General features: G+C 35.0%; 1 protein-coding gene across 3 annotated transcripts in view; it reads left to right on the top strand.

The window, feature by feature from the left end:
- The window catches only part of BMP2K (BMP2 inducible kinase), a 117,056-nt gene that overhangs the window by 76,915 nt on the left and 13,562 nt on the right, over positions 1-26,579 (top strand). For 2 of the 3 annotated variants that reach the window (XM_046656327.1, XM_046656329.1), the window contains exons 9-15: positions 1,200-1,279; positions 5,690-5,850; positions 9,372-9,574; positions 10,655-10,753; positions 11,526-11,710; positions 16,261-16,418; positions 23,339-23,449. In XM_046656327.1, coding sequence (XP_046512283.1) covers positions 1,200-1,279; positions 5,690-5,850; positions 9,372-9,574; positions 10,655-10,753; positions 11,526-11,710; positions 16,261-16,418; positions 23,339-23,449 — 997 coding nt within the window. The remainder of the gene's footprint in view (positions 1-1,199; positions 1,280-5,689; positions 5,851-9,371; positions 9,575-10,654; positions 10,754-11,525; positions 11,711-16,260; positions 16,419-23,338; positions 23,450-26,579) is intronic. The other variant, XM_046656328.1, reaches the window with a different exon arrangement.

The raw sequence follows: 26,579 nt of genomic DNA, 5'->3' as shown, positions 1-26,579 counted from the left end.
CTATTTTGCATTTTTGAGGGCAACATAGTGACATCTGTCTAACACAGCATAAACTGCTATTATTAAGTTGTTTGGGCCTAACTATTAAACAAACAGGACTGTTAGATTTCTTTTAGGAGGAGGCCCTAGGAGTGTCATAAAAAATTACTAAGTCACTAAGCAGACTATAAACTGAAAAAGGCCTGGTCACCTGTGGTGTAAAGCGCACAGGCATTGTATATGGAGAGACCTGGGTTCATTTCTGTCCTGATTCTGTATATTTTGGGAAGTTACTTAATGTCCACTTCTTTTTTCTATAAAACAGGCATAGTAGTTGTGAAGATTACAAGTAATAAATGTAAAACCCATGCCTAGTCCATGGAAGGTGCTGAGTTGGTAATAGCTAATATTATTCAAAGGCTTTGAATTATATTCAGTATCTACACACTGTACTTAACTACATCAGGTTAACTGTGTATGGCAGGTCTGCTAATTTTAATAAAGGTCTAGAATCATCACTGATTCTAAGCCATTCTCAACTTGGTAAAAATCATTCTGACCTGTCTTGTTTTAACAGGTTTTCCTTTGTGTATAACTTAATTCACCCCACTGAGAAAAAAGAAGGAAGTTGGTGCCTTTCCTTTTGGTTTTTGAAATCCTTACTGTGTCAATGTATTTATTCAGTTCTCTGTTGAAGCTGAAAGTCAGGCAGTTCTAACATTCTAATAATGAAAGTAGGTTTATTTGACATTTGACTGTGGATTTTTAGCTTTTCATTGAGCAAACATTTATTGATTTATTGAGTGCCTACTATAAGCCAAACATAGAGCGTAAACAAGTGAGTCAGGTCGTCTGCTCTTGTTTTTCACTTTGCAAGCAGTCATGAAAATTGTCTGCATTATGTAGAAACAACACTTAACTTAATATGCCACAGCGTCTTTTTTTCAAAGTGTGAAATAGTTATTGATTTACAAGTGTAATATAATCCTTCTTTTTACCCAGGATTTACCCATTTGTAAAATGGATATAGTAATATTGTTCTGTTTATTTTCCAAAGGTTTCTGTGGAACATGAATGTGAAAGTGATGTTTGTATAACATGCAGTGATATTTGCAGATTAGATCTGGCAAATGTATGTGAACGATTTGTAGGTATCTGAGGTGAAGCCTTCTGTGATTAAAATAAAAACTGAATGAAAAGTTTTATTTTTTTCTTCCAAGAATTCTTGTATTCCCTCAGCTCTTCCTGAACCGATGACTGCTAGTGAAGCAGCTTCTAGGAAAAGCCAAATAAAAACCAGGTAGGCAAAGCTATGCTGAAATTTTTAAAAAGGGTGTACTTCTTATTTTTAATCCCAGCAAATAGCATTGATTAATATCTCCCCCACAAAAAGTGTGATGTTCCTTATTACAATTTAGATAGCAAACTGAGCTTTTTTGTGTTAGATACAAGTTGACATCAGTGTCACTTGAACTGCTCACTTGCAGTAATCAAGAAGTGATTGTGTAACTGGTGATGTTACCTTGGGTCATTTTAGGGGGAATTTTTTTGTTTGTTTTGTTTTGTTTTTTTGAGGAAGATTAGCCCTGAGCTAACTGCTGCCAATCCTCCTTTTTGCTGAGGAAGACTGGGCCTGAGCTAACGTCTGTGCCCATCTTCCTCTACTTTATATGTGGGACGCCTACCACAGCATGGTCTGCCAAGCAGTGCCATGTCCGCACCCGGGATCCGAACCAGCGAACCCCAGGCCGCCAAAGCGGAATGTGCGAACTTAACCGCTGCGCCACTGGGCTGGCCCCTAGGGAGAGTTTTGTTGTTTCATCACATGGCAACTCTAATTTATGAAATGTTTTATTTTGAATTTATAGCTAGTATATTTTTAATTTAAGGAAATAAAAAATAGCTCTTACAGGTATATATTTAGAGTATTCTGAATTCATAAACTATGTATTCTAATACGTATTTAGAATATGTATTTCAATGTATAATTTATAATGAATGGTTGTAATGATAATATGTTAAGGCTGGTAAAGAAATATTGTTTTAAATAATTTTTCATAGTTATTTACAGTGTTAATAAGTTTCATGTGTATTATGTAGGTAAAGACCTGAATCTGATTAATGATTGAATTAATGGTTGATTTTTTTTCTCATGCTTTTTTTTCAGTTTAAAAGTTAATAAGCAGGACTATGTTTTAGATTATCAGACAGGTGTAATATTACATTTGGGGAGATTTCTTGGTCACAACTTTTTTGTATTATATTTTGCTTATGCATAGTATTTTATTTGATATAAAATATATGAAATATACTTTTGTCATGTACCTATTATATGCAAGATACAGATACTGAAAGCACAAAGAAAAAGAAGCAGTGTTTATTCTCAAGTTCACATTATAATGAAGATAGACAAGTAGACAGTTACAACCTGGTCAATATCAGGCAATTCTGAGAGTGGAGGAAGGGAAAGACTTGGGGGCAGAGCAAACAGGGGCGCAGAAAGAATCCTTTTCCTGGGGCTGGGAGTTGCTAAGCTCTTCCTTGAAGGAGGAAGGTCAGTCACCTGGAATGACGGGGAGTGAAACTATAGCAGGCAGGCATTTCAGGCAAGAAGAATGGCCTTTGTGAAACTGCAGGGCTGGAGGATAAGGGGACATATCTGGGATTGGTGGGAAGTGAAGCTGCAGAGGCAGGTAAATGTTAGTCATGAGCAACTTTATTTCTATGTCATACTGAGAAATTTGGACTTTGGCCGTTAGGCCAGTGAATTTTCAACCTTGTAGTCAGGTCATATCTTTGGGACTTGGTTGTGAGATGTGTTATAAATAATCTGTTATTTATAAATTGTTAAAATATCATTTATGAATGACTTAGTTTTTAAAAAGAATATGTCTTCATTCTAAAAATATTACCTTCGTTCACTTGAATTTTAAAGTATTCTCTTGAGTAAGAGACAAAGGAGTAAAGTTACATCTAACACGCAGGAATCCCGCGTAACCAACAGTCTGTCTTATCTATGACATAGCTGTAGTTAGCTGCTGCTGTTTTAGTTGAGAGGTAGTTATGAATTATTGTAGGACTTGTCAGTTGAATTTTATTGTTACTTGTGTTTTTTTAACGATTATTTTGTCAATAATTAAATCTTTAAGAAGGTAGATAAAGATTTTAAAAAAGCATGAGTCAACTGAACAAGAATGATGCTTTGAATATCTTTTCACTATGACACAAGTTATAGCTTTACAGCCATAAGCAAATGAAGTTAATGCAGCTAAAATTCATAGAGCTGTTCATAGTATGTTAAATCTGTATATTATGTATATTAAAAAATAGAGTTCATTGGTGCTTATTGGTCAATAATAAAAATTTACTCTTTATTGATAGTATCAAAGAACTTGAAAAAATCTAAATGTGAATAAAACTTAATGTTAAAAATTTAGTCTTTTTTTTCACGTATAAGGCATTTTTCTGAGGGGGAGGGTGGAGAAATCTTTAAATAGCTAGTATCATTATTTACATGCTTTAAAGCTTTTATGAATATTTTCCATCTGCCCTACCTTCAATCTGTGGCACTCTTTGCTTTACTTCTTAAAAGCCCCTACACTTCCCCCAAATCCGCATCTGCTCGTGGGGCCGTTAAACATGTGAAGCTTATGTGACATATCTTAAAGATGGAAGGGTTGAGGATCACTGTCCTGGCAGGTGGAAATACTGAAGGATTTTCAGAGGAGAGAGCGTCTGTGTTTTAGGAAGATTATTCAGGTGATGATGAGAAGGAAAGGAAAGAAAAGAAGCAGAGAAAACAGCTGTGTGTCTGTTGTCACAGTGAGGATGAGGCTGCACAGCAGCGTTGATACCAGTAATTACTCAGTCTTTCATTTTAGTCAAGTTTGTAGCTTCGCTTTGCCTAATCTGTCCAGGCATTTTCTTCCCATTTCTTCACACAGAATGCTTTGTTTCTTTTTCGCTACCTAATGAAATCATGTTTGTTTTTTATCTCCAGGTCCTACTTGAAGTCTTCTCTAGCCAAATTAGATTAAAGGTGGAATTACTCCTCCGTGAAACTCTTGACAGAAATAGCTTGGCACTGACTATTTTTGCTGTCTTATATTTTATTATATTTTCACGAACATGTGCCGTATCTTCCTAGGGGTACTGTAAATTCTTTGAAGGCAGGGTGTTGTGCTGAAGATCAGTAATTTTATAATAGATACTGGTACATTGATAAAATAAATTAGGAAACACGAGACTAAACATAGTCTGCAGAACTTTTAATATGCTTTTTAGAGGTTTGTTATGCTCATGTGTATTGTGAGTCTCTAAAGAGCGCTTGAGAACAGGAACAAGGCAGAGTGAGGTTTGGCCCATCCTACCGACTTAATAAAGAATGGATAGACAAATAGAAAGATTGCATCCAATATTTCCCCCAAATTACTTGAGCTCGGGGAGTACAGCGTTGGTTTTAGTGCCACATCCATAATTGGAACTCAGTAAATACTTGATTATCATTAAAATAAGATGTAATTGATCAGGTATACATCATCTTTTCTTGCCTTTTCGTTCCATTTTCATATGACTTGGACCATCCCCATCCCATCTAAAACATTAATGTTATTTTTAGAAAACAGCACACATAGAATGTATTTCTACGATTTTCTAAAATTTTTTGATTCAATTTCACTTTTCTTTTTTAGAAAGATAGTTGTTAACAGGGCTCCCTCTTGTGGTACATACAATATAGGAAAGAGGTGTAGATCTGGGTAGTTATGGTAGATGACAGGACTTCCTCCAAGTGCAGCATGTGTGCTTGATTAATCGTGTATTTATTAATCATGTGTGCAAAATTTTTAAGTATCAAATCACTTGAAAATGTGCTAAGGGAACTTGTTAAGGAATTTTATTGCAATCTTTTTGAAAAGTGAACCTATGAAAAGTGAACCTATATGACCCTATTAAAAAGTATTTGAGTTTTTGTACTGAATTTATAGAAAGCAAAGTTGATAAATATGTAAGTTAAAGATTTTTCCTTGCTTTTTTTTGAAAGAGAAAAGCAAATGTCTAGGTCTTCTCAAATTATATTTAGTGTCTACAGCTTATAAAATTATGCTTACCATTTGACCACCCACATCTGTGGCCTAAAGTAAGTCCTAACAGGAAAAGTTTTATATAATTTCCATTCACTCTTCTGAGTAAAGCCAAGTTAAAGTTTCAAGAAGTTGAATGTGAGCAGATAACCCACCTGTTAGAAGTTTTGGCTTCTTTTGTTTTACATGCCCTGGGGTGCAGTTTTTTCTTTCTTAGGCCTGGAGTCCAAGCTAAGGGAGACTGTTATTTGTTGTTTGTTATCTTTATTTCTCTGTCTGGTTCAGAGAATTGGCTCTCAATTTTGTCCAAAATCTTATGAGAAGTTTCTGTTTGTTTCCTTTATTTCATCTCCTTAAGAGCAATCTTAAGTCTTTTTCTGCCAGCTTCAGTGGCAGACTATGAATGGTAGCATACTGGTTTAAAGAAAGTGGTTATGTTTATTTTATTTACTTTCCTGTCTTCAGTAGACATTTACTACTTGAGAATGAGACCTAGGAAGAAACCAAGAAGACTAACGTGATCACCAATAATAATCAAAATGCACCTATTGAAATAGATACTTCGTAGAACAAATAATAAATTAGAAATAATCCCAATATTTGGAATGAAATGAGTTCTTTTCTTGTAGAATAACAGATACCATTGGACCAACAGAAACCTCAATTGCACCGAGACAAAGACCAAAGGCCAACTCTACTACTGCCACGCCCAGTGTGCTGACCATTCAGAGTTCAACCACGCCTGTTAAAGTCCCTGCTCCTGCTGAGCTCGGTAACCACAGAGCGAAAGGTAGTACAGCCCTACCAGCCTCGTCCCCTTTGTAGGTAACTTAGATCTTTTATGGCTGGATTTCCTGGGCGTATAAATTACTGACAGACTTAGTATTGTGAAGCAAAGACGCTATTGTGTGTTTTGTTTTGATGTTACAGTGTTTTCGATTAGGATGCTCTAAGAGCTAAGAGCGACACTCTGAGTCTCATACACCTGGATTTCAGTCCTATTTCTCCCATTTTTGGTAATATATGTTATGAAAATACTAGTACCTGTCTTACAGGATAGTTATGAGGATTAAATGACTGCTTAATATAATGCCTGCCACATAATATGTCCTTAAGAGTGTTGACTATTAACCACTATTATTACTGTTAAATAAAGTACATATGAAGGGGAATTAATGTTTGTGTTACCGGGTGTATTGCTGCATACCTCTGTGGTGGTCAGGTATAATGGGTGGAAGATTATTCCATGGAAAAGAGAAAATAGGGGAATTTGAAGTCTTGTGTCTAAATTTCCATTTTACTGTTTCTTAGCTTCACTCTTCTTCTCTGTAAAATGGGAATAACAAGTACTTTTCCTGTTATAAAGAGTAAATGACAAGGTGTGTGGTATCTAGGAAGATTCTATTTCATAGTACGTATTCCATGTTAGTTTCTCGTTTTTCTGCCTTTTCAGGTTGGAGATTCTATTAGTCTTATCTATCATGTATCAATGCCCTCCAGCCGAAGACCCCTAGGAGCACACTTGTATTTGAGCAAATTGGGTTTATTACTCACATATCATGGCAATCTCTGGGAGTGTCTCAGTAAAATGGTATTTGAAAAGACATTAAAGGATTTGGGCTTGTCTTAGGTAATTTGGGGGAGGCTTTAAGGCAGTGGGGCTTGGCTCTGGATTGGATGCTGTCAGGATCATTAGGTGTCTTAATAAATCTTATCTAGAAGGAGGGAAGCAAGAGCCTCAGCTGGTGAAGCAGCAGCAGTTGGTCAGATTAGCCAGGATAGGAGAGGTTTGGTCATTTTTGTGGTTTGGACAATGTTCCTGATTTCGTCAGTGTTCAGACATGATTATGGTGTGGGCTGCTTGTTCTGATCCATCACAGTCACAGGAGGGCCTTGTCTGATGTGGGTGTTCTGTGAAATTGTTTATGTTTCTCAGGAGAACACTGAGACCTGCCTGTGAGTGTCAGGCCTCCTCCCCTGTCAGGGGCAGCGTTTCTCTTCCTTACATGCTTCTAGCTTAAGTTGGAAAAATAATTCTCTGTTTTTTTCCCGTATGTACATCCTTTAACATTTTCCCCCCATTAAATATTATACAGAAAGCAACACTTGAATATAGTCTTCTGAAATATTCAGGCAGCACAGTAGTATTTAGAGAGAGATTTAATTCTCCATTTTTCCTTCACAGAGTAAAAACTAGCAGCAGTTCAGTGTGCATCCTCCCAGTCTTTTTTTATGCTTTTGCATGTTTATGGATATAAGTAATTCATGTTGTGTTTAACATAAATGGATTCACACTATACATAGTTCTCTGCAACTTGATTTCCTTTTTTTTTTACTTAATATATTTTGGAGAGCTTTGCACATGAGTACATATAGATCTACCGTGTAGTTTTTAAGAGGTATATGATATTCCATAGCATGAATATACCATAGCTTATGTAACCATTTAGGTTATTTCCAATATTTGCTGTTATTAATAGTTTTGTGGCAAACAGCCTTGTAACAGACTCTTGATTTCTGTGTCAGAGCATTTTTCTGAGGAAGATATTAAAAAGTATACTCATTTAAAATTTGGCAGATATTGCCAAATTGCCATCCAAAAAGACTGCAAAAATTTACATTACCAACAACAGTGTGAGTGTCCTTTCATTCCTGTCCTTGCCAACACGTGATAGTATCGGGTGTTTAAAAATGTTGCCCTGTTGAGAGGTGAAACATTTTTGTTTTTATTTTAATATTCCTGATTAATAGTACTGTTGCATGTTTATTGGCCATTTGTTTTCTTCTGTGAATTATCTCTTGCAGTTTTCTATGAGATTGTCTTTTATATTTATTGCTCTGAAGATTTTACTTTTACGTATTCTGAACATTAGTTCTTTGCCAAATATGTTGTAAATATTTTCTTTGAGTTTATCATTTAAGTTGTGAATTCACTTAACTTCTCTGAGCTTTAGTTTCATTATTTGCAAAATGGATAATAGTAGTCTGAGGGTTTTAATGCTGTACTTGAAAGCATTGTTTTCAGGTAGGATTGTTGTGATGTTGTTTGAGAGTTCTCTGGTGCTCTGTGGCTTTCACTTGAGAACTTTAATGACACTAGAGAAAAGTTACAGTGTGTAAGGGGAGAGCTGAGCCTCTTGAGTTACTGCATGATGATCATTGGTTTGTGATTGGGCTTCCCCAGCCACAAGTGTTCTCCAGTTAGACATCAGGGCCCTCAAAAGTGAATGTATACTTGAGGAGATGAACTTTTTAATGCTCTTCCAGCTGGAAAGAAATACACTTAAAAGGCTAATGGGGCTTATGTCTGTGTGATGGAATTATGGTTTTAATTTTCTTCCTTCTATTTTTACAATATTTCAAGAATAATTAAAATGAGCATGCATTTTTCTTATGATTAGAACAGTTAGGAATAGTTATAAATGTATTTTCACAGAGGTGTTATTGTATCTAAGGCCTGGGGAGTCTTGAAGATGTTAATATTGAAGAAAAAGAATCCTTCTCTCCCTCCTTGCACTCTCCCTCCTTTTTTCCCCTTAGGATTAAACAGTCACATTGGAATTTACAGTAGCTTGTTAGAAGAGAATATTGAAATGATAGTATATTGCATTTCCTCTTTTTGATGTTGTGTGTCTCTTACTTTTTCATTAATTTCAAAAGTTTATTCATAGGATTTTCCTAGGGTAAAATAATGAAGCTTATAAATAAATATCCGTTTAGGAGACAGTGTTAACAGCTTCACCACAGTAGCATTTATTGAGCATCTGTTATATAAAAGGTTCTTTGGGGCACTAACATAAGTAAGTCATCACTCCATCTCTCAGGGCCCTGGTTAGGAAATAGCCATGTAAACAATTAATATGTGCAAAGCAGAATAAAATGTTAGAAAACTGAGAGGAAGTGTTAGATGAAGGAAAAGAGATTTGAGCTAAACTTTAAAGGATAAGAAGAATTGCAGTAGGTGGTAAGCGGCATTCTGGATGGAGAGAATCATATTGGCGAAGACACAGACTCATGACAGTGCATGATATAGTTGAGAAATGTGGAGCAGACTGACATGGCTGGTGTGTTCATGGAGAGATGAAGCATTTCTTGGATGTTGACTTGTTTGGCATTGTAGCTGACAAAAAAAATCTTTCATGGGTACTTATAGTAAGTAATCCCTTTAGATATATGCATATGGGAATTTCTTATTATAAAATAAGGATATAAATGCCTTACTTAAATGATTATTGAAATGAATCTTTTGAAATCCAGCCATATTATTGAAATATGAGTATGTTAATGTAAGTTTTTGGAAACCTCTTTTAGGAGCACTGAGATCTGGAAATGGCCCTGAGATTTTATTGGGTCAGGGGACCCCTCAGCAGCCTCCACAGCAGCATAGAGTACTTCAGCAACTACAACAAGGAGATTGGAGATTGCAGCAACTTCATTTACAGCATCGTCATCCTCACCAGCAGCAACAGCAGCATCAGCTACATCAGCTGCATCAGGATGCTTATATGCAGCAGGTAATTCTTTTGTTACTTTAGATCTGGAAATAGTGCTGTGAGATTCATGCTGCTATTGAATATCAGTGAATTCCCTTTTGTATCATGGGCATCTTGAATTCTAAAATCAAGTAAACATTTTGCTCGATTTCCTGATTATCAAAGACTATGTCTTTTATTTGCATTCTGTGAGGTACTTAAGAATATGCTATTGAAATAGGTTGTATGATAGCTTTATGTAGCAAAGAATGTTCATCTGGTCATTTGGCATCAAGAATAAGCACTGTGATTTATGATGAATATTATCATTCTCAAGTTAGGTTTTGAATTCAGATACATAGACTAATAATGTTATTGTTGGAAAGGTGATATTAGGCTTTCAGAAGTAACACTGTCTTGGGTTTTTGTTCTTATTGTTTGTTTTTTATTTTTTGCCTGGCTTGTGTGTGTGTGTGTGTGTGTGTGTGTATAGGGATGGCATTTAGGCCAGGGATGGCATAGAGGGACATAGAAAAGTATGACTGTATGTTTTATTCTGTCCTTTGCCTCATCAGAACCTACAAATTTCTAGTTTCACTAAACTATTTTAAATTTGACTGTCATCATTATCCTTTCATCATTTCCTGAAATGTTTTTGAGCCATTTACATGGGTGACACTTCGCATGGGTGTTTCCCTCCGCTGGTCTTGACTGATAGACCCAGAGTGGAGAGTAGTTAGGTAGGTGATGCCATTGGATGGCCAGAAGATCTCATTGATGGGGAGAGTGGGGAAAGTGGGAATATACTATAATGAGTCCTGGACACAAGTCACTTCAGGGGTCTTTATCAACTGGGAAATGTGTTTAAGTTTAGGTTTCTTCATCCTTAAACTGCACTGGAAATGGTTTTAGTTGAATCTATTATGTTTCATTTATAATTCTGAAACCAATTCCAATAAGCGTGTATAAATTACAGTCACTTATTGACTATAGCTATTTGACATTGGTGTTCGGACTACTGAGTACCCAAATCATTGTTATGGTATGATCAGTATTTTTAAAAAAAGACTATAGCACAAAAAAGGATGAGTAATATTGATGAATTTGTTTTTCTCATTGTAGTATCAACATGCAATGCAGCAGCAACAGATACTTCAACAACAGTTTTTAATGAATTCCGTATATCAGCCACAACCTTCCGCATCGCAGTATCCTGCAATGGTAAGTGTTGTATAATTTCTAGAGATTTCTCTCTGAGTATACGTTCCTGTGTTGGAATTCACAGTATGTATGGTATTATTCAGAATTTAAAAATTCAACATCAATTCAAGTCAGTTAATTAACATATATTTTATTAAAGCCAGTCATATATTCTCAAGCAGCTTTAAATTGGGCTGAACTATAGCACCTGAATTTGGCACAGTGTAACTAACTGATGGTATTTTTCTCTTTTCTCATAGTATAAGGGAAATGATCTATTACCCATGATCTTTTGTCATATGTCTCTTTTGTTCAGCAGATCTCTGTTGAATAAAAAAAGAAACCCAAAGGAAAAGTACATTGGCTTCAGAGAATAGTTTGACCTTTTTTTTTACAGCAACCGCTGTGTTAGTGACTTTATGCTACTCTATTGTCTTTTCTTAAACTATTCAAAGGAGGATTTATGAATCCTGTCAATGGAACCTAGCTTCACAACTTTTTTTTAACTGTTATAATCGACAAAACATTATATTAGTTTCAGGGGTACAAGGTAATTATTTGATATTTGTATATATTGCAAAATGATCACAAGTCCAGTTAAATAACTTTTTAAATAGATTTATTTCATCTTGCTGTAGTTTTCTAGTAGCAAGCTGCTTCTTCAGATATAAGTTGTTTTTCAGGTTTCTGAGTTGTTGCCAATGTGAAAAGGAAAGGTAGTAAATAGATGCGAGGCTGACACTGCTTTAGCGACTTGGAGCCTTCTTTGGTCTAATGGCATTTCTTGTTTCAGATGCAGCAGTATCAGCAGGCTTTCTTGCAGCAGCAAATGCTAGCTCAGCATCAGCAGACTCAACAACAGGCGTCCCCGGAATATCTTACCTCCCCTCAAGAGTTCTCACCAGCTTTAGTTTCTTATACTTCATCGCTTCCAGCGCAGGTTGGAGCCATAATGGACTCCTCGTATAGTGCCAATAGGCAAGTATTTTTCCATGAATGCAAAGGGAATTATTGTGGAAATGGGTCTGATTGTAGAGGAGAGTCACTAAGTGGCTCCTGAACTAATTTAGAGCCCATCTTTCTGTAGAGTCTCCCGTTTTCTGTTACTAGGCCTCTCTTCTGGTTCCTGTGCATCCTCATCTTTTCTTGCATTTTCATCAGTTAATTCTGCTAACTGCTGTTTGCGGATAGCTTAGCAACATCCAGCAACATTTAAGGCTAAGGAAATTATTGGCTTATATGTTAAGACATTCTTTGTAATTTAAGTAGAAACAAAACCCTAACAAGCTGCTTTAGTAGTTCAAAAAAAAAAAATCCTTGTAGACAAGTTAATTTAACTTTTTCTATTTACTTGTTATTGTTTCCAATTAATTTGATAATATATTTACTCATAAAGATTGCCTAATTTGGTTTAATTTAAACAGGTACAAAAATTTTAATGTGTCATTTGGATCTTTTTTAAGATGATGAGAAACAGCAGGCTCATTGTTACCATAGCATAGTGTATTTTGGTTATTTAGATACATTGGTTAATAGAGTTATTTTTCATGGATAATTCATATGGAAAACATTACAATAAATTGAAGAATTGTGATACAAATTTTCTCAAACTTAGATTTGATATGGGAGGTACTTCAGGATTTTGTCATTAAGAATTGACCATTATGAATACTTCCTAATATTTTTAGATACGTAGGAGGAAGTAGCTATTAGAACTTACTGGAACGCTAAAGAAGTTCTGATACAACACTGTTGAAGAAGTTCTCATACAGCAGCACTGTTTCAGGATATGAAATGTTAGCTGGGAAAAGATGTCTGCAGCTTTGGCTAGGCATTGGGCATGAGACACAGCAACATCAGTAGCATGCTTGTTCACTGAGCAGGTCAAGAGAGAGTTAAAGTATACAGTTTGCTGTAGTACGCCTCCCAACCTGTGTGTGTGTGTGTGTGAGAGAGAGAGAGAGAAAGGAAGGGAGAGAGAAAACAAATGGGTTTATTGAAGTGCTTTCCTAAATCAAAAATTGAGGTGCATGAATTATGACACGTATGTCTAAGTGGAGCGCAGGGCAAAAGAGGAAAGTCTGGTTTAAAGATCCAGATCACTATTTGCCAAACACTTTGTCATTTGCCTATTCTATTACAATTTTTTGATTTACCCATATAGCACTTTCTTTTTTAATAAATTAATGGCATTATTGTAAATAATAACATTAAAACAAATAGTATACATTTTAAACAAAATTAATGCCACTAAGATATAGTCTGAAATACAAGGAGCAATCTAATAAATTTATGAAAAAGACATACCTGGAAATATGCCCCCTAGGGATAAGAATGGGATAGTTTTATTCTTCATTAAAAATAGAGTATTCTGCTCAATATTGTTTAGTTTAAGATACTGACAAGGCTGTTTTATTAATTAGATTGTTTTTTTTTACTTTTGATGTTAACTGACATAAAAAATGTCAATTATATCTAGTATATGTAGTTGGAAAATACAAAGACATTAAACTGTCTTCTCTGATACAGCATATATACTTACGTATACTTCATATTCTAAAGGATACCGACCTCTGGAAGCAAAGTTGTGTCAATGATGAGAAGGAGTCATGAATTGGAAATCCTGTATGAGAAAATTCATGTTAGTGTTTTATAGCATATGTACCCTGTAAACTTCTGATTAGTTGTAAAAGAAGATGAGTATCTAAAGATTTGAGGCACATGTAGGCATGCAAGGTGCTGATACCTCTAACTCGTGTGAATTACCATAGCACTGCCTACTTAAATCTCATTGCTGGTGATACTATTCATGAAATCACAGATGTGCTATGTTAGATAAGTACTTTTTTATAACTTTAGTATTTTTTTTTGTAACTTTAAAATAAGAAAAATTAGTTTATCATCAAAATCATCTTGCATACCCCAGTTTGGGAAATATTGGGTTGGATATTTGTGAAAGGATATAAGACTTGTTTTACTCAACTCCTGTGAAATTATGTATTGAGGGCAATGGGAGGATGGAACAGGAAAGGGTAATGGTTAGATGGGTAGAAACAATTATATACTCAGCAAATAAAAGTTAGGAACACAGAATATACCCCAGGAACACTGCTGCAGCCACATTTGGTGCCTCAATGCTGCTTCACTAATATTGTTCCTGTTTAATATCAGTCTTTACCAAGGATTATGTATTGAGCACATCTTCTACAACAATTTAAAAAGTTATCTGTAACCAAATATTCTTGCTTATGACTAAGTCAGTGGAAGATGAGAATTGAGATTAAATATTTTGTTCTAAGTGTATAAGGGATATTTGAGTAGAAGATAAGAAACCAAGTAGCTACTTAGAGGGGAAGGGTAACTATTTGGTTAGCATGATTATTTCCTTTTCTTTCCCACTCACTCTTCTACTAAAATTTCTACCCTTCCACTGTGTTAATATATTGTTAGTTGAATATTAGAGAGTATTACTGTGTTTTATTCAAATAATAGTTGAAAAGTAAACATCTCCTACGTATATATTATTCCTTATGATATAAAATGCCCTGTTGTATCAGTTATTTGTTGCTGCTTAATAAATTACCCCAAAACTTAGTGGTTTAAAACAAATGATAAACATTTATTATCTCACACACTTTCTTTGGATCAGGAACTTAGGAGTGGCTTAGCTGTATGGAAATGTCCATGGAAGGATCTCTCATGAGGTTGTAGTTAAGAGTTGGCTGATGCTGGAAGATCTGTTTATAAGATGGCTCACTCACACGGCTTTGGGCAGGAGGCCTCAGTTCTCTGCCACATGGATCTCTCCAAAAGGCTGTTTGAGTATTCTCTTTGGCAAAGCCAAAGACTGTTCTGAACAAGCAGTTGTTTATTCTAGTTTCTTCTAGAACATGGTCCAAAAGAGAGGGCAAGAAGGAGCCTGTAATGCCTTTTATGGCCTGGTCTCGGAAGTCACACACTGGTGCTTCTGCCGTGTTTCATTTGTCAGAATGAAGTCACTAGAACTAGCACACATTCAAGGGCAGGGGAATTCATTTATGCCCTTTGAAGGGAGGACTGTGGAAGAACTTGTAGACACATTTTAATATTTTAATACCTGTTTAAACTGTAGGTTAAGGTGACCCCCCCCCCCCCCCCCACCCCCTTGAGTTACAGTCTACCAGGACAAGTCCATAAAGTCATCTCAGGAACAGGAAGAGGATGATTCAGATAGAGAATCAGAAAGTTCTGAAAAGGATGATTGACAGGAGGGGGAATGCCCGTTTCTCTGAGTTTTAGCCTCTCTCATTTGTGTTTCAAGGACTCTGAAAGTCCTTGAGGATAGTTTTGGAATTAGAGTTGGGATTCTGTCATATGGAGACAGCCTCAGACCTTAATACATTCCCAGAGTGAGTTCTAAGCTGAATAATGTTTATTATTAACATACCTAAGTTATATTTACTAAGAAAGACTATCTACTTGTTGGTCAATTACTATGTTTATTTTCTTCCAGCTTTCAGTAAGCGTTTAAACATTCCTTTCTTGGCTCAGCTATACTGAGGGGGCTTGGACTAGGGGATTAAATGGGCAACTTTTGCCCTCTCTTTCCTTTTAAGACCTATGTGGTGGCAATGGAAGTGAGCTCCCAAGGGGAAGAGGGTGAGTCAGGGCTTGCAAAACTGAGATACTTCTTTAGAAGCAAATAGAGATTCTCCCTCCATTGCCAATATTAGAAGACCTGGATCTGAATTATGAAATAAACTTGACAACTTTGTTACATTGCCTCGTGCCTGTGTTCTATTTCCAGGCTAGGTTGAAGGAGAGGGACCCAGGGATACTTAGGCTAAGAAGTCTTTAGACGCACATCTTCTCAAAAGCCAAGAGGCCTGTTAGATAACTTTCTTAGAACCAGTGGTCCCAGGCCCCAGAATATAGATATTTTAAACACCATGAATGACTTACTATATAGAAAATAACCCTCATCTAGTTTTAGCTAATTTGTAAAGCAATCCTAGCAGTTCATGTTTTATTGGTAGTTATATAGAGAATGCCTTTGTCAAAAGGAAAACTTTTGTGGTGTCTCAACCAAGACGTAAGATCACCTTACTCAGTAGTGATTTTAGAGTGATACCGTTGATAGAAATTGGTTTTCACTTCAAGGCTCATTCACTATCATAATAATAGTTAATATTTATTGAGTGCTTATTTTATTTTATTTTTTTGCCAGACACTGTTCTCTTTGCTTTATGTGTATTAAATCATTTCATCTTCTCCGTAACCCTATGAGGTAGATGCTGTTACTCCTGTTTTACAGGTGAGGAAGCTGAGACATAGGTTAAGGAACTTGCCGGAGGACGTACAGCTAGTGACGGTCTGGAGGTGATTCAAACCCTCGGTGGTCTCCCTCACAATCCATGCCCTTATCTGCTGTCTCCCTCATAACAAAATGATCTGCTTCTCTAAGCGTTTATGAAGTATGAACTAGGGCACTTTAAAATTTTCAATTCTAATTATTTCTCTTCTTTTTCTTCTCTTAATTATTACTATAGGTCAGTTGCTGATAAAGAGGCAGTTGCAAATATTACAAATCAGAAGAACGTCAGTAACCCACCTGATATGTCAGGGTGGAATCCTTTTGGAGAGGATAATTTCTCCAAGTTAACAGAAGAGGAGCTGTTGGACAGAGAATTTGACCTTCTGAGATCAAGTAAGGGACACTTGAAGGCTTATTTTGCTTCACAGTAAAATAACAGCTCTATAATTATTCAGCAAGGCCAAAGACTGTTTTGAGGTGGTAAAAAGAAAATTCTTTTTGTGCATTTGAGGGCAAAAACCAGGCCATCTTCTTTTACATATACTGTCGAACTCTGTTGTGTGCGTTAGAAATCAATTGCTTGATAGTAGCTATTAAACCTAAGATTGCTGATAATACGCTGATTCCTAACACTTAAATACTGCATATCTTTGAATGTTAAATCCAGCATCTCTCCAAAACATGGACTATTAATGTTCGAATAAAAAGGGAGACGTTAGTATCTTGCCTTACTAATCGTTTTGCAGCTCTGTTTTCTTGCACACTTAGAAGATATTCTGGGTCTGAGATGCCCTTTGAAAGTGCCTGAAAGAAAACAGGGGCTCCTACATTATGTTAATGTTTTGTAATGCCCTTTTAATGAGTGGTGACATGAAAGGGCTGCTTTGTTGTCCTGATATGGCAGAAGTTAAATAAATTCTTTCCCACTTTAAATCAGATATCTCAATGTTTTTACTTGAAATCATTTCTTTTTCTTAAACTACCTAATATATATGTCAAGCCTTGCCATACATATTTTAGAAAAGTTCTTTCTTGGAAAACACATATGTGGAGTGTTTTGAGGAGCAAAATAGGAGCAAAAAGCTCACTTTTGGAGTATGTAGACAACTTTCAGGTTTCTGAGGCTTGTGTGTATATGTTTGTGTGTGTGTGCGTGTGCACACCCATCCAAGTGTGTTTTCCCGTTATGCATGTGACAAGAAGGTCTTAATGGTTCCTAGTAGTACTTTCTAGTTTCTATTTTATTGTAGGTAACTGGCCTCATGAGAACATTTATTAGATGAACCACTTTGTTCCAAATTGGTATATATTTTCTGTAAAATTTATAAATGCCCTGAATTTATGTAAGAATAGTTGTGTGGGATTTAACTTTGTATTTTACATATTGGTTATATGACTATGAACAATTGATGATTAAATGCAGATATAAAAATGAATTCTGAGCCTTTAATAAAGGGTTTGTTAACTTTGGTTAAACCAACCTTATATCTTTTTATTAAAGAAATTTTATTTTAAACCACAACTTTTTTGTTTGGCATTTTTCCTACAATTTATGGTATGTGGCCCCAAAAGCAAGGTGTTAAAAAAGGAAATAAAGCATCTCTTTCTTTTGTTGGGAATGGCAGGGAGACACAGCCGGTAACCAAATCCTTATAATTTGTAGGATTATTTTTAAAGCAAAAGGTAAAATTAAAATATTCATTTTAATGTGTTCTGAACAGGATAGTAACTAAGGGTTTGCTAAATAAGTATTTTCTACTCCTTGGGTAAAAAAACTCCTTTTTTTAAAAAAAAAAAATAAATTTATGGAATGGGTAAAGTATTTACATTATTTTGTACCTTATAAAAATGTGTTTTTCTAAGTTTCCTAGAATTTGTAATGATGCTCAAGTTTTCCTCACTTCACATGGGCAAGAATGGCATACAAATATTCATGTATACATAACTTCGTAAAAATTGGGTTTAGCATGTAAAACTCTTAACCAGCTATTTGCTTTCAAACTTTAAGGTCAGATGACATGTGTAATTTGCATATGTATTTTTGCACACATGTGTATGCCCAAGAGAGTTCAGACTTCATTGAGATGTTAATTATGGAAAGATATTAAATTCTAAATGAAGTGCAGTAAGAACTTTATCTGAAGGTCAGACTTGGAGCAACTCAGCCATTTGGGAAACAGCCTAGATCGTCCCTGAGCTATTGAAATCACTGTCACAAGGCTGATGCACTTAAATTCGCACCTAGCACCAAGAAAATACGAATTCTGATGCCTGACAATGCCATTTAACTGGGTTGTAATCACAGTAAAGTCACTTAACTGCTGTCTCACTTCCTTGTTTTTAAACTGGGTATAATGATGCTTATCTCACAGGCTTGTCAAGAAAATTAAATGAAATAATGTCTTTAAAGAGTCTGGGCACTCCATAAATGCTCCCCTTTCCTCACCTTCTGTATAAGTGTTTTGGCTTCGACTTCTGAGGTTATTTCCCTTTAACCAGCATTTAAAAATTATATCTAAACTATCAGTTTCTCAGCTGACAATTAAAAAACAAATTAGAAGGGGCTTTGTGGGCAAACACATCAACTGCAGAAGTGACATATGACAGTAAGGAAGGAGATGGCAAAATGTGTGTTTTTCCCTTAATAACTGATAGTCATAATAATGGGGTTCAAAAAAGGTGAAATTCTGTAATAAAGTTTACAAAGAAGTCATAATGTATAGGATATAGTTTAGAAAGTTTTCATCCTAAAGTTTTGCCTGACTCTAAGATTGGTCATCTTTACCACCTCTTTCACTCACAAGCAATAGGTACCTAATATTTGATCTCCTTGATACACTGATAGGCAAAAGACCTCTTCCAAAACCTTAAGTTTCAGTAGAAGACTAACAGTGTAATGAAAATTAATTGTTGGTCATTACTGGTTGGTTCCTCTGTCCTAACAACTTTTTCCAAAATGAATAAGTAAATTATTGATGCGTTTGACATATCAAATTTACCTTTTTTCTCAGTATAGATATTTATCAACAATTTTCCAAAATCCTTCCTAAAATAATTTATATTTGGTTTATGAAATGCTTTCCAGTGAGAAACTAAATACCTTTATGTAGGATCCTTAAAAACATAGGCATTGCCTGTGTAATGATTGTTCAGAATAATACATTGCCATTTGAGGTTTTATTTTTAAAATGATATATAGTTATTTATTTAAAAGAAAAAGGATATGCTGTCTAGGAAATATTTTACTTATGTGTATTATCCAGAAAGTATTTTTAAAATCATAATATATTTTGAGACACTAAAATTCCAAAATGTATGACATTGGTAACAAAAACTTTTTAAAATGATCTTTAAGAAAACAGTTGATTCATATACCAATTGGCAAGGAATTTAGCATGTCAAATAAGCCAGATTCTTCCTGCTTTTGCTTTCAGTGTAACTGAATGTTACTTATGGTTCAGAAGTTTTTACCTACTTCTATTTAAAACCAAAACGTTAAATGAAAATTAAGCATTATTAATGAAGCTGTTCTCAATGATATTTCTTAAAGTTTAAGCTTGTATTTTCATTGTCTTTTGTACAAAACATCCAAATTAGTATGTAAACTTTATAAATCTGTCATAATATTTAATACATTAAACATTAATTAGAATACAGGTGTTTGCTTTGGGAAGATTTTTAAATTGCATTTGTTCAAATAGTTGTGCAGCTCTGCATGTTAATTAAAAGTAATACTTAATGGAATATTATTTTCTTGTTGATGGTGGATTTATTGTTTGTTTCTGTGTAAAATCACATCAAAATAACTAAAAGGAAGAATTAGAAGAAACTAAAGACTGTGGCTGCTTTGCAAATTCTACTGAATATGTTTTTTTTTTTTACTATGAAGCCAAACAGTGAAATAAACATCTGTACATATAATTAGTTTCTTGTAAAACATTAACTCTTAGCATTTTAAGCTAATTCACATCTGTTACTGTTCCTTCAGTGCAGAATGACAGAACTTTTCAAGTATGGTAGAACAGTTTCAGAAGTATCAGATGAAGACTGTACTTTTAAAACTTATTTAATATTAATCTTTTGGCTATTTGAGCCATTATCCATATAAGCAGCTGAATTAACTCTTTAGAGTTTCTTACTTTTATGATGATATTATGGAACGTACTTTCATTCTAGGCTTTTTAAAATCCTGTATTTTTACCATCTGTATCAATTAAAATTCTTGAAAAGATATTGTCTTTATTCACTAACCCAGTTCTTTTGGGAAGGCAGGAGAAGGTAAGTTTCTTTTACTGAACAAATCAAATTCAAGTTTTGCTCTAAAGTAAAGAAAACCAGTTATTTGAAAATGGAACTTAAATATATTTTAGAAGTGACTGTGAATTTGAAAAGTAACTCTACGTACCATTTTGTTGGTTTTTATTTATAGATGATTGATAATTTAAAAAATTAATATTTGCTTTGTATTTTGTGCCCTGGGACCCAGATTATCATGTGAACTTTAGAAATCTAAATGATTTTTGAAAAATCCTCCATGGAAAAATTGATTCTGTGTTTTGTGGAACAATGAGAACATGATTCATTTTATAGCAAGTTTATTTTGATTTCTCTTTTGAGATAATTAGAGAAGTGAACTTTGCATAGAACAGTGTCTTCATGCTTTTAATTATGGGGATCCACTATATAAAAAACATTAGTTTATCCCTACATGAAATATTTGTGTTCTTGTCATAACTACATGGTGCTGTTTTTGCATTTTCCATGAATTTACCATGATGGAGATAATGCATCAGTGCATGAGAATTCAAAGAACCTTAGCGGTAACTTTGCATTTTTATATGCTGGGAATCATTGCCAGTGATTTATAAACCTGGAAAGTATGTTAAAATGTAGACTCCCAAGCTGCTACTCAGATAATCTGATTCATTAAGTCTGTGGTGGGGCCCAAGTAACTACATTTTATACAGGAATCCTGCCAATTATGATGCGGATTGTTTAGGAAGGAAGTTTGGTCCTAATTTAGACCTAAGTATCCATATACTCTTGTTGTGATTTTTGAGAATGAGGGCTCTTGGATATTGATATGCCGAGGCAATCACTCTGAGACAGTCGCTCCCATTTGTCCTTCCCCATTCCCTCTTTCCTTTGTCCTCACTCTTTTGTACACCAGAATTTGGGAGATGGAGATAGGCTGGGGAGGGCTAGGAGGACTCTGATACAAGGAATAGTCCCTGGCTTTACAGTTGCTTTATAAATGCATTCAGGGCCTGATAAAATTGGTAACTGCAGGTACCCACAGTGACTCAGTGAATCTTAGGGCTCTGTTTAAGGTTTGATTGTGGCTTCTCACCACAATAGCTTAAAGCTCCTTTGTTATAAAGAGGAATCTCCAACCTTATTCTTTTGAAAAGACGCTGTGAGACTAACTTCTCTTTAATAGGTGTTGGACAGCAAAATATGAAAAAACTTTTTTCATGGTACAGTTAGCATTTGTTACTGATTTCCTGAATTAAGTATACAGTTGATATTTTGAAAAAGAACACAAAATAAATTTTCGTTGTTATCCATTGCAGTATTAGATTTGAAAAGTAGCCCTTAGGTTTTGGAAGTTCTGTTTGTGCATAAATCAATTGTCAGATGTGTTGCCTTAAAATATTTATTAATCCTTCAACAAAATTTTAAGTAAAATTTTAAACAGCCCAAAGTTTCATGTGGATATTGCAGAGTTAGTTTTAGCCATAAAAGCTGATAATCGTATCTGTTATCATAAAGGTGTTGAAAGAATTAGTTGTCCATAGCAGTAATTAACTATATTCAGGATATTGTAGACTTGCCATCTCAAGATTGTGTTCCCTGGACCAGCACTATCCCAGCACCTGGGAGCTTGTTGAAGTGCAGAATCTCAGGACCCATCCCAGAACCATCCAGTCAGAATCTTCATTTTAACAAATCCCCAGGAGATTGGCATGCACATTAAATTTGAGAAGTACTGTCCTAGGAGAGTGCTGCTTTAACTTGGGGGTTTTTGCTTCACTCTGAAGTTACAAGTGATTTTTAGAGGATTCTAATTACATTTGGATTCTTCCTCCTCATCCAGCCATCCTTTAGAAGTCAAATGAAACCAGCACAATTTACCCATAGAATTCCTTAAATATGAAAGGTGTAGTCCTGGGAATGCTTAAAATATCTGGAAAGGCAGAATGGGTCCCTGATGGTATGTGTTAGATTGCTAAGAATCAGGATAGAGACATCTTACAAAAATCCGGAAGTTCTCAACTGATGAAGTGCCTCTGATGTGCATAGTTTAAGAACAGAGAAAGGATAATCACTACTAGGGAATCTGGATACATCAGCTCCTCTTCAGACACTCCGGTTCTGCTCCTGCCCTAGAGCCTTGGCTCCAGCTCTTCTCTGCCTGGTGTGTACTTCCCCCCGTGTCCACTTCCTGCCTCCTGGAAGCCTCTTCTCGCCTGGTCCCTATTCGAATCACTCTATTTATTACTGCAATCTGTGCCCACTGCCTTCTTTCCTTTTACCCTGCACTACGTTTTTCTCTATGGCTTTGGTTTTAACATTTGCATATATTTCTCCTTATGTTCACTGCTTATTATTTGTTTTTCCATGCCAGCATATAAACTCCATGAGGGCAAGCGTCTTTGTTTCGTTTCATGTTGCATGCCCATTGCTTAGAACAGTGCCTGGCACTTACTAGATGCTCAAATATTTGTTGGATGAAATAATAAATTCTGTTAAGGCTTTTAATTTAGTAGAGAAATATTTATATCTTTGTATGTTATGTGAATGGTTTAATAATTACAAAGTAAAAAGAGAAATGAACAATAACGTAAAATACAGTGAATTACTTTTTATTGCTGTTGAGAAATAAGATTTACCTACTTTATGCATGAATGACCATTTGCAGTATTTTTTCCATATGTGTTTTTGGAGAAAGTCTGCCAAATATGTCTCTGTTTAGTTAACTGGGTTTAAGTTCAGGTCCAATATGTTACAAGTTGAAGACAACTAGTATTTAAATAAACCAAACTAGGTTATTTATTAGGTTAATTGTATTTAGTGAAATCTGGCCCTGGGATTATAGAGTTAAGCTTGCTTTTGTAGCAACAAATACGTATTAAACTCAGGACTACCTCCTAATACTTACAAAAATGAACTCTGAATCTAATATTTTTCAAAAAGGCTGTTGCTTTGTGTACTTTTTACTTTTATTTATATTGTATACTACTTTTTGTTTTTAATTTAAAGACCGTTTTGTTTTCATTTTATTTTTGTTTTGTTTCATCTTATTTTTGCAGACAGGCTCGAGGAGAAAGCATCCTCAGATAAGAATGTAGACCCACTTTCTGCTCCACATAACCATCCTCCAGAAGATCCTTTTGGTTCTGTTCCTTTCATGTCTCACTCAGGCAAGTTACATACGTCACATCATCACTACCATTAAAAGTACACGCAAGAACTGCAACAACGACAACAAAAACCCTTAGTAAATATAAAGTCTAAGTAAGAATCAGGTGTTCGTTGCAGAAAAGAGAATAGAAAGTTATTTTAACCTTTAGCTATCCTAGTCTTCCCAGTGTTGTTCTTTCCATTGGGTTGTTCAAGTGTGCCTTTTGCCAGCATAGAAAATGCTGATCTACATAATTGAACCATAACTGTTTCTTTTTACCTTTATTGTTCGATACTGTTGAAAAAAATTCGTGCATGAAAACGTTTCACCCTTTTGTATATTTAAAATACATTTAAGACATTTTTACCCCTAATTTTTGCTTAAAAATCCTATTTTTGTAGTTTATACATACTCTGTTGTAGCTGCATTTAAAAAGTATTAATGATTTTGTATTTGTTACAGTCTTTTTGTGAGGGATTACATACTCTTTTCTTCTTACATACTTGTTTTGATTTCAATCTATAATTTAAATATTGTTATTATTCACCTTTAAAAATATTTGTAGTATTATTTTCAAAGTAATTACCCAGTTAACACTGTTGAAGATACTAGGATGGATTGGGATTCCCCCTTTGGTATAAATGGATTTGTGTGTGTGTATGGTCTTAATGGAAAAAATGAGTTTAATCTTAGAAAAGAGAAATCTATTGAAAGAAATCTTGCTTCATTGGAAGGTAAAGGTTTTGTTTAATATAGTCGAGGTAGCTATCAGCTGTGTTCTCTGGTTCTGTTCCTTTTGTTTCTCACTCAGGCAAGTTACATATGTAACATCATCACTGTCATTTAAAAAAATATATGCAAGGGGGAACAACAACAAAAGAAAAACTTATGAATGTAAAGCCACAATAAGAAATAAGTCTTCAGGATTTCTGATGAATACATTGAGACAATGTTACAGCTTTTCAGCATTCGTATTTGGTTATCCAAAATATATAGCACAGTAATTAAGAGTGTTTCTAGGGGCTGGCCCTGTGGCTGAGTGGTTAAGTTCATGCACTCTGCTTCGGCGGCCCAGGGTTTCACTGGTTCAGATCCTGGGCGCAGACATGGCACCTCTCATTAGGCCATGTTGAGGTGGCGTCCCACATGCCACAACTAGAAGGACCCAGAACTAAAAAAAAATATACAACTGTGTACTGAGGGGATTTGGGGAGAAAAAGCAGAAAAAAAAAAAAGAGTGTTTCTACATACTTTCACATTCCATGTTTTATTCTTTGCCACTTATTGAAAACAGTCCATATTCTTGTCATTTTCTGCTTGATTTGAAGTAGATAATTTCTTCAAATTTTTCCTTCAAATTTTTTCCTTCAATTTTTCCTTAAAAAAAGAAGGAAAGATAATTTCCTTCAAATTATCTTTTTCATGAATGACACGACATCACTAACTGGGAAGATAGTTTACTGTGTCTATTTACTTAATCCGCATAGATGTACTCTTTCACACTCCCAGTATCCTTGGTCTTAAAATGTTACTGCTTTTTAAAGAAATGATTTCATCTCAAAATGGCCTGTATACTCTCTCAAGAACGTAGTAAGCATTGACTTCACATTCTGATTTATTTGTGGCAGAAAGCGGTTCAGTGCCATCTCTTTTTCTACTGTAGGAGCTGCATAATCCTTTTCAGGTTTGCACTATCTATGTAACTTCTTCTCTGTTCTTTAAGAGCTTCTGAAAGAACCCTGGGGAATGAATGGTGGAGTCAGGAACTAGAGTCAGCCGCAGTGATTTGCCTTTTTCCTGGGCACCCTTATTTTGCAGTAGGCCTAAGATTTTTGTAGTCAGAAATATGCTCACAGATTTGAGCTTGATTGCTGCTATTGTTATGTTGGTTTTCTTTTTACTGTGGATATTTAACTTCTCGATTGGATTTTAAGCTTATTGAGGGTTGGAAACATGAATTATGTGTCTTTGAATCCTGCCCAGTAGCCAACCCAGTAAATACCTAATAATATTCATTGGAGGCATGAAAAAATTATGACTATTCTTAAAAATTCATCCTTAGTGTTAGGACGGTGACCTCTGATATAAATGCTACCTTGTCAAAAAATCTTTTTAGATTTAGTGTGAACATGAACATTGGAAGGGTTTGGTTATGAAAAATTGAGTTCATAGACTGGAATAAAGGAGGGAATGGTCATAGGACAAATGTGCATCCAGATGGAGAAGAAGAGGTCGTCACTTTGCTCTGTTGGCATCGTTAATTTATATTTATCAGAATCCAAATACATAATTAAAATAAAAAATTTAAAAATAACTTTTTGCCACTGATCTATTCATTATGCTTAGAAATACTTGGTTATGTATAATTTTTTGGTAAAAATAAAATATTTGGGGGTATTCATTTTCCTCTAATAGTAAAATAAGTGAATCTACTGAGACAAAAATTAAGTTCTCCATAAGCTTTAGGAAGAAATTGGAAAATAAAAAAGAATTGTATCCAACGAAAATATACTCCACCTAGCATCGTGAGCATCTGGAGATTTGCAGGACTAGGATGGAAGACAGGGAAGAAACTACTTCTAAGTGTGTATGTGTGTACAATACAGAGTGATACGTATATGTGATAATCCATCTTAGTTGAATCTGAGAGTTGACAATTAATTTCATTTTAGGTAAACCATATGGAAAATGCTACTTGAGAATAAAATGAATTCAATTGTGAGGCAGAATGCTGTAAGAATTTAGCAAATTTTAAGTCTCCTGGTAAAGTATGTTTAAGAAGGTGGCCCACTGTCCTGAATCTAGTGTCCCTTACACTGGTTTTATTAGGAATTATACTCTTTATTTTGAAAGAAAAAGTTTCTGTTAAAACTTTTAATCTTAACCTTGAAATGGTAATCGATTAGTTTTTTTCTTTGGTTTTCATAATTTTACAAACTTATTTTTATGCTAATTTTGTAATTAAAATAATATATGTATGTACTTGAAAAAGTTGGATTTAACAGATTTATAATGAAAAAAATCACTTCTCTGCTTGCTCCCTCCCTGTTCAGACTACTCGGAGGTAGCTTGTTTCCTCTGGCATTTTAATATGTCATGCGTATTCTGCTATTTCTTACTTTTTTTTCCTTCAATTTTACATAATATCC

The sequence above is a fragment of the Equus quagga genome, chromosome 3 (genome assembly GCF_021613505.1).
Source record: "Equus quagga isolate Etosha38 chromosome 3, UCLA_HA_Equagga_1.0, whole genome shotgun sequence".
NCBI lineage: Eukaryota > Metazoa > Chordata > Mammalia > Perissodactyla > Equidae > Equus > Equus quagga.
Note: the sequence above shows the minus strand (reverse complement) of the source record. Positions and strands in the feature narration are given on the sequence as shown.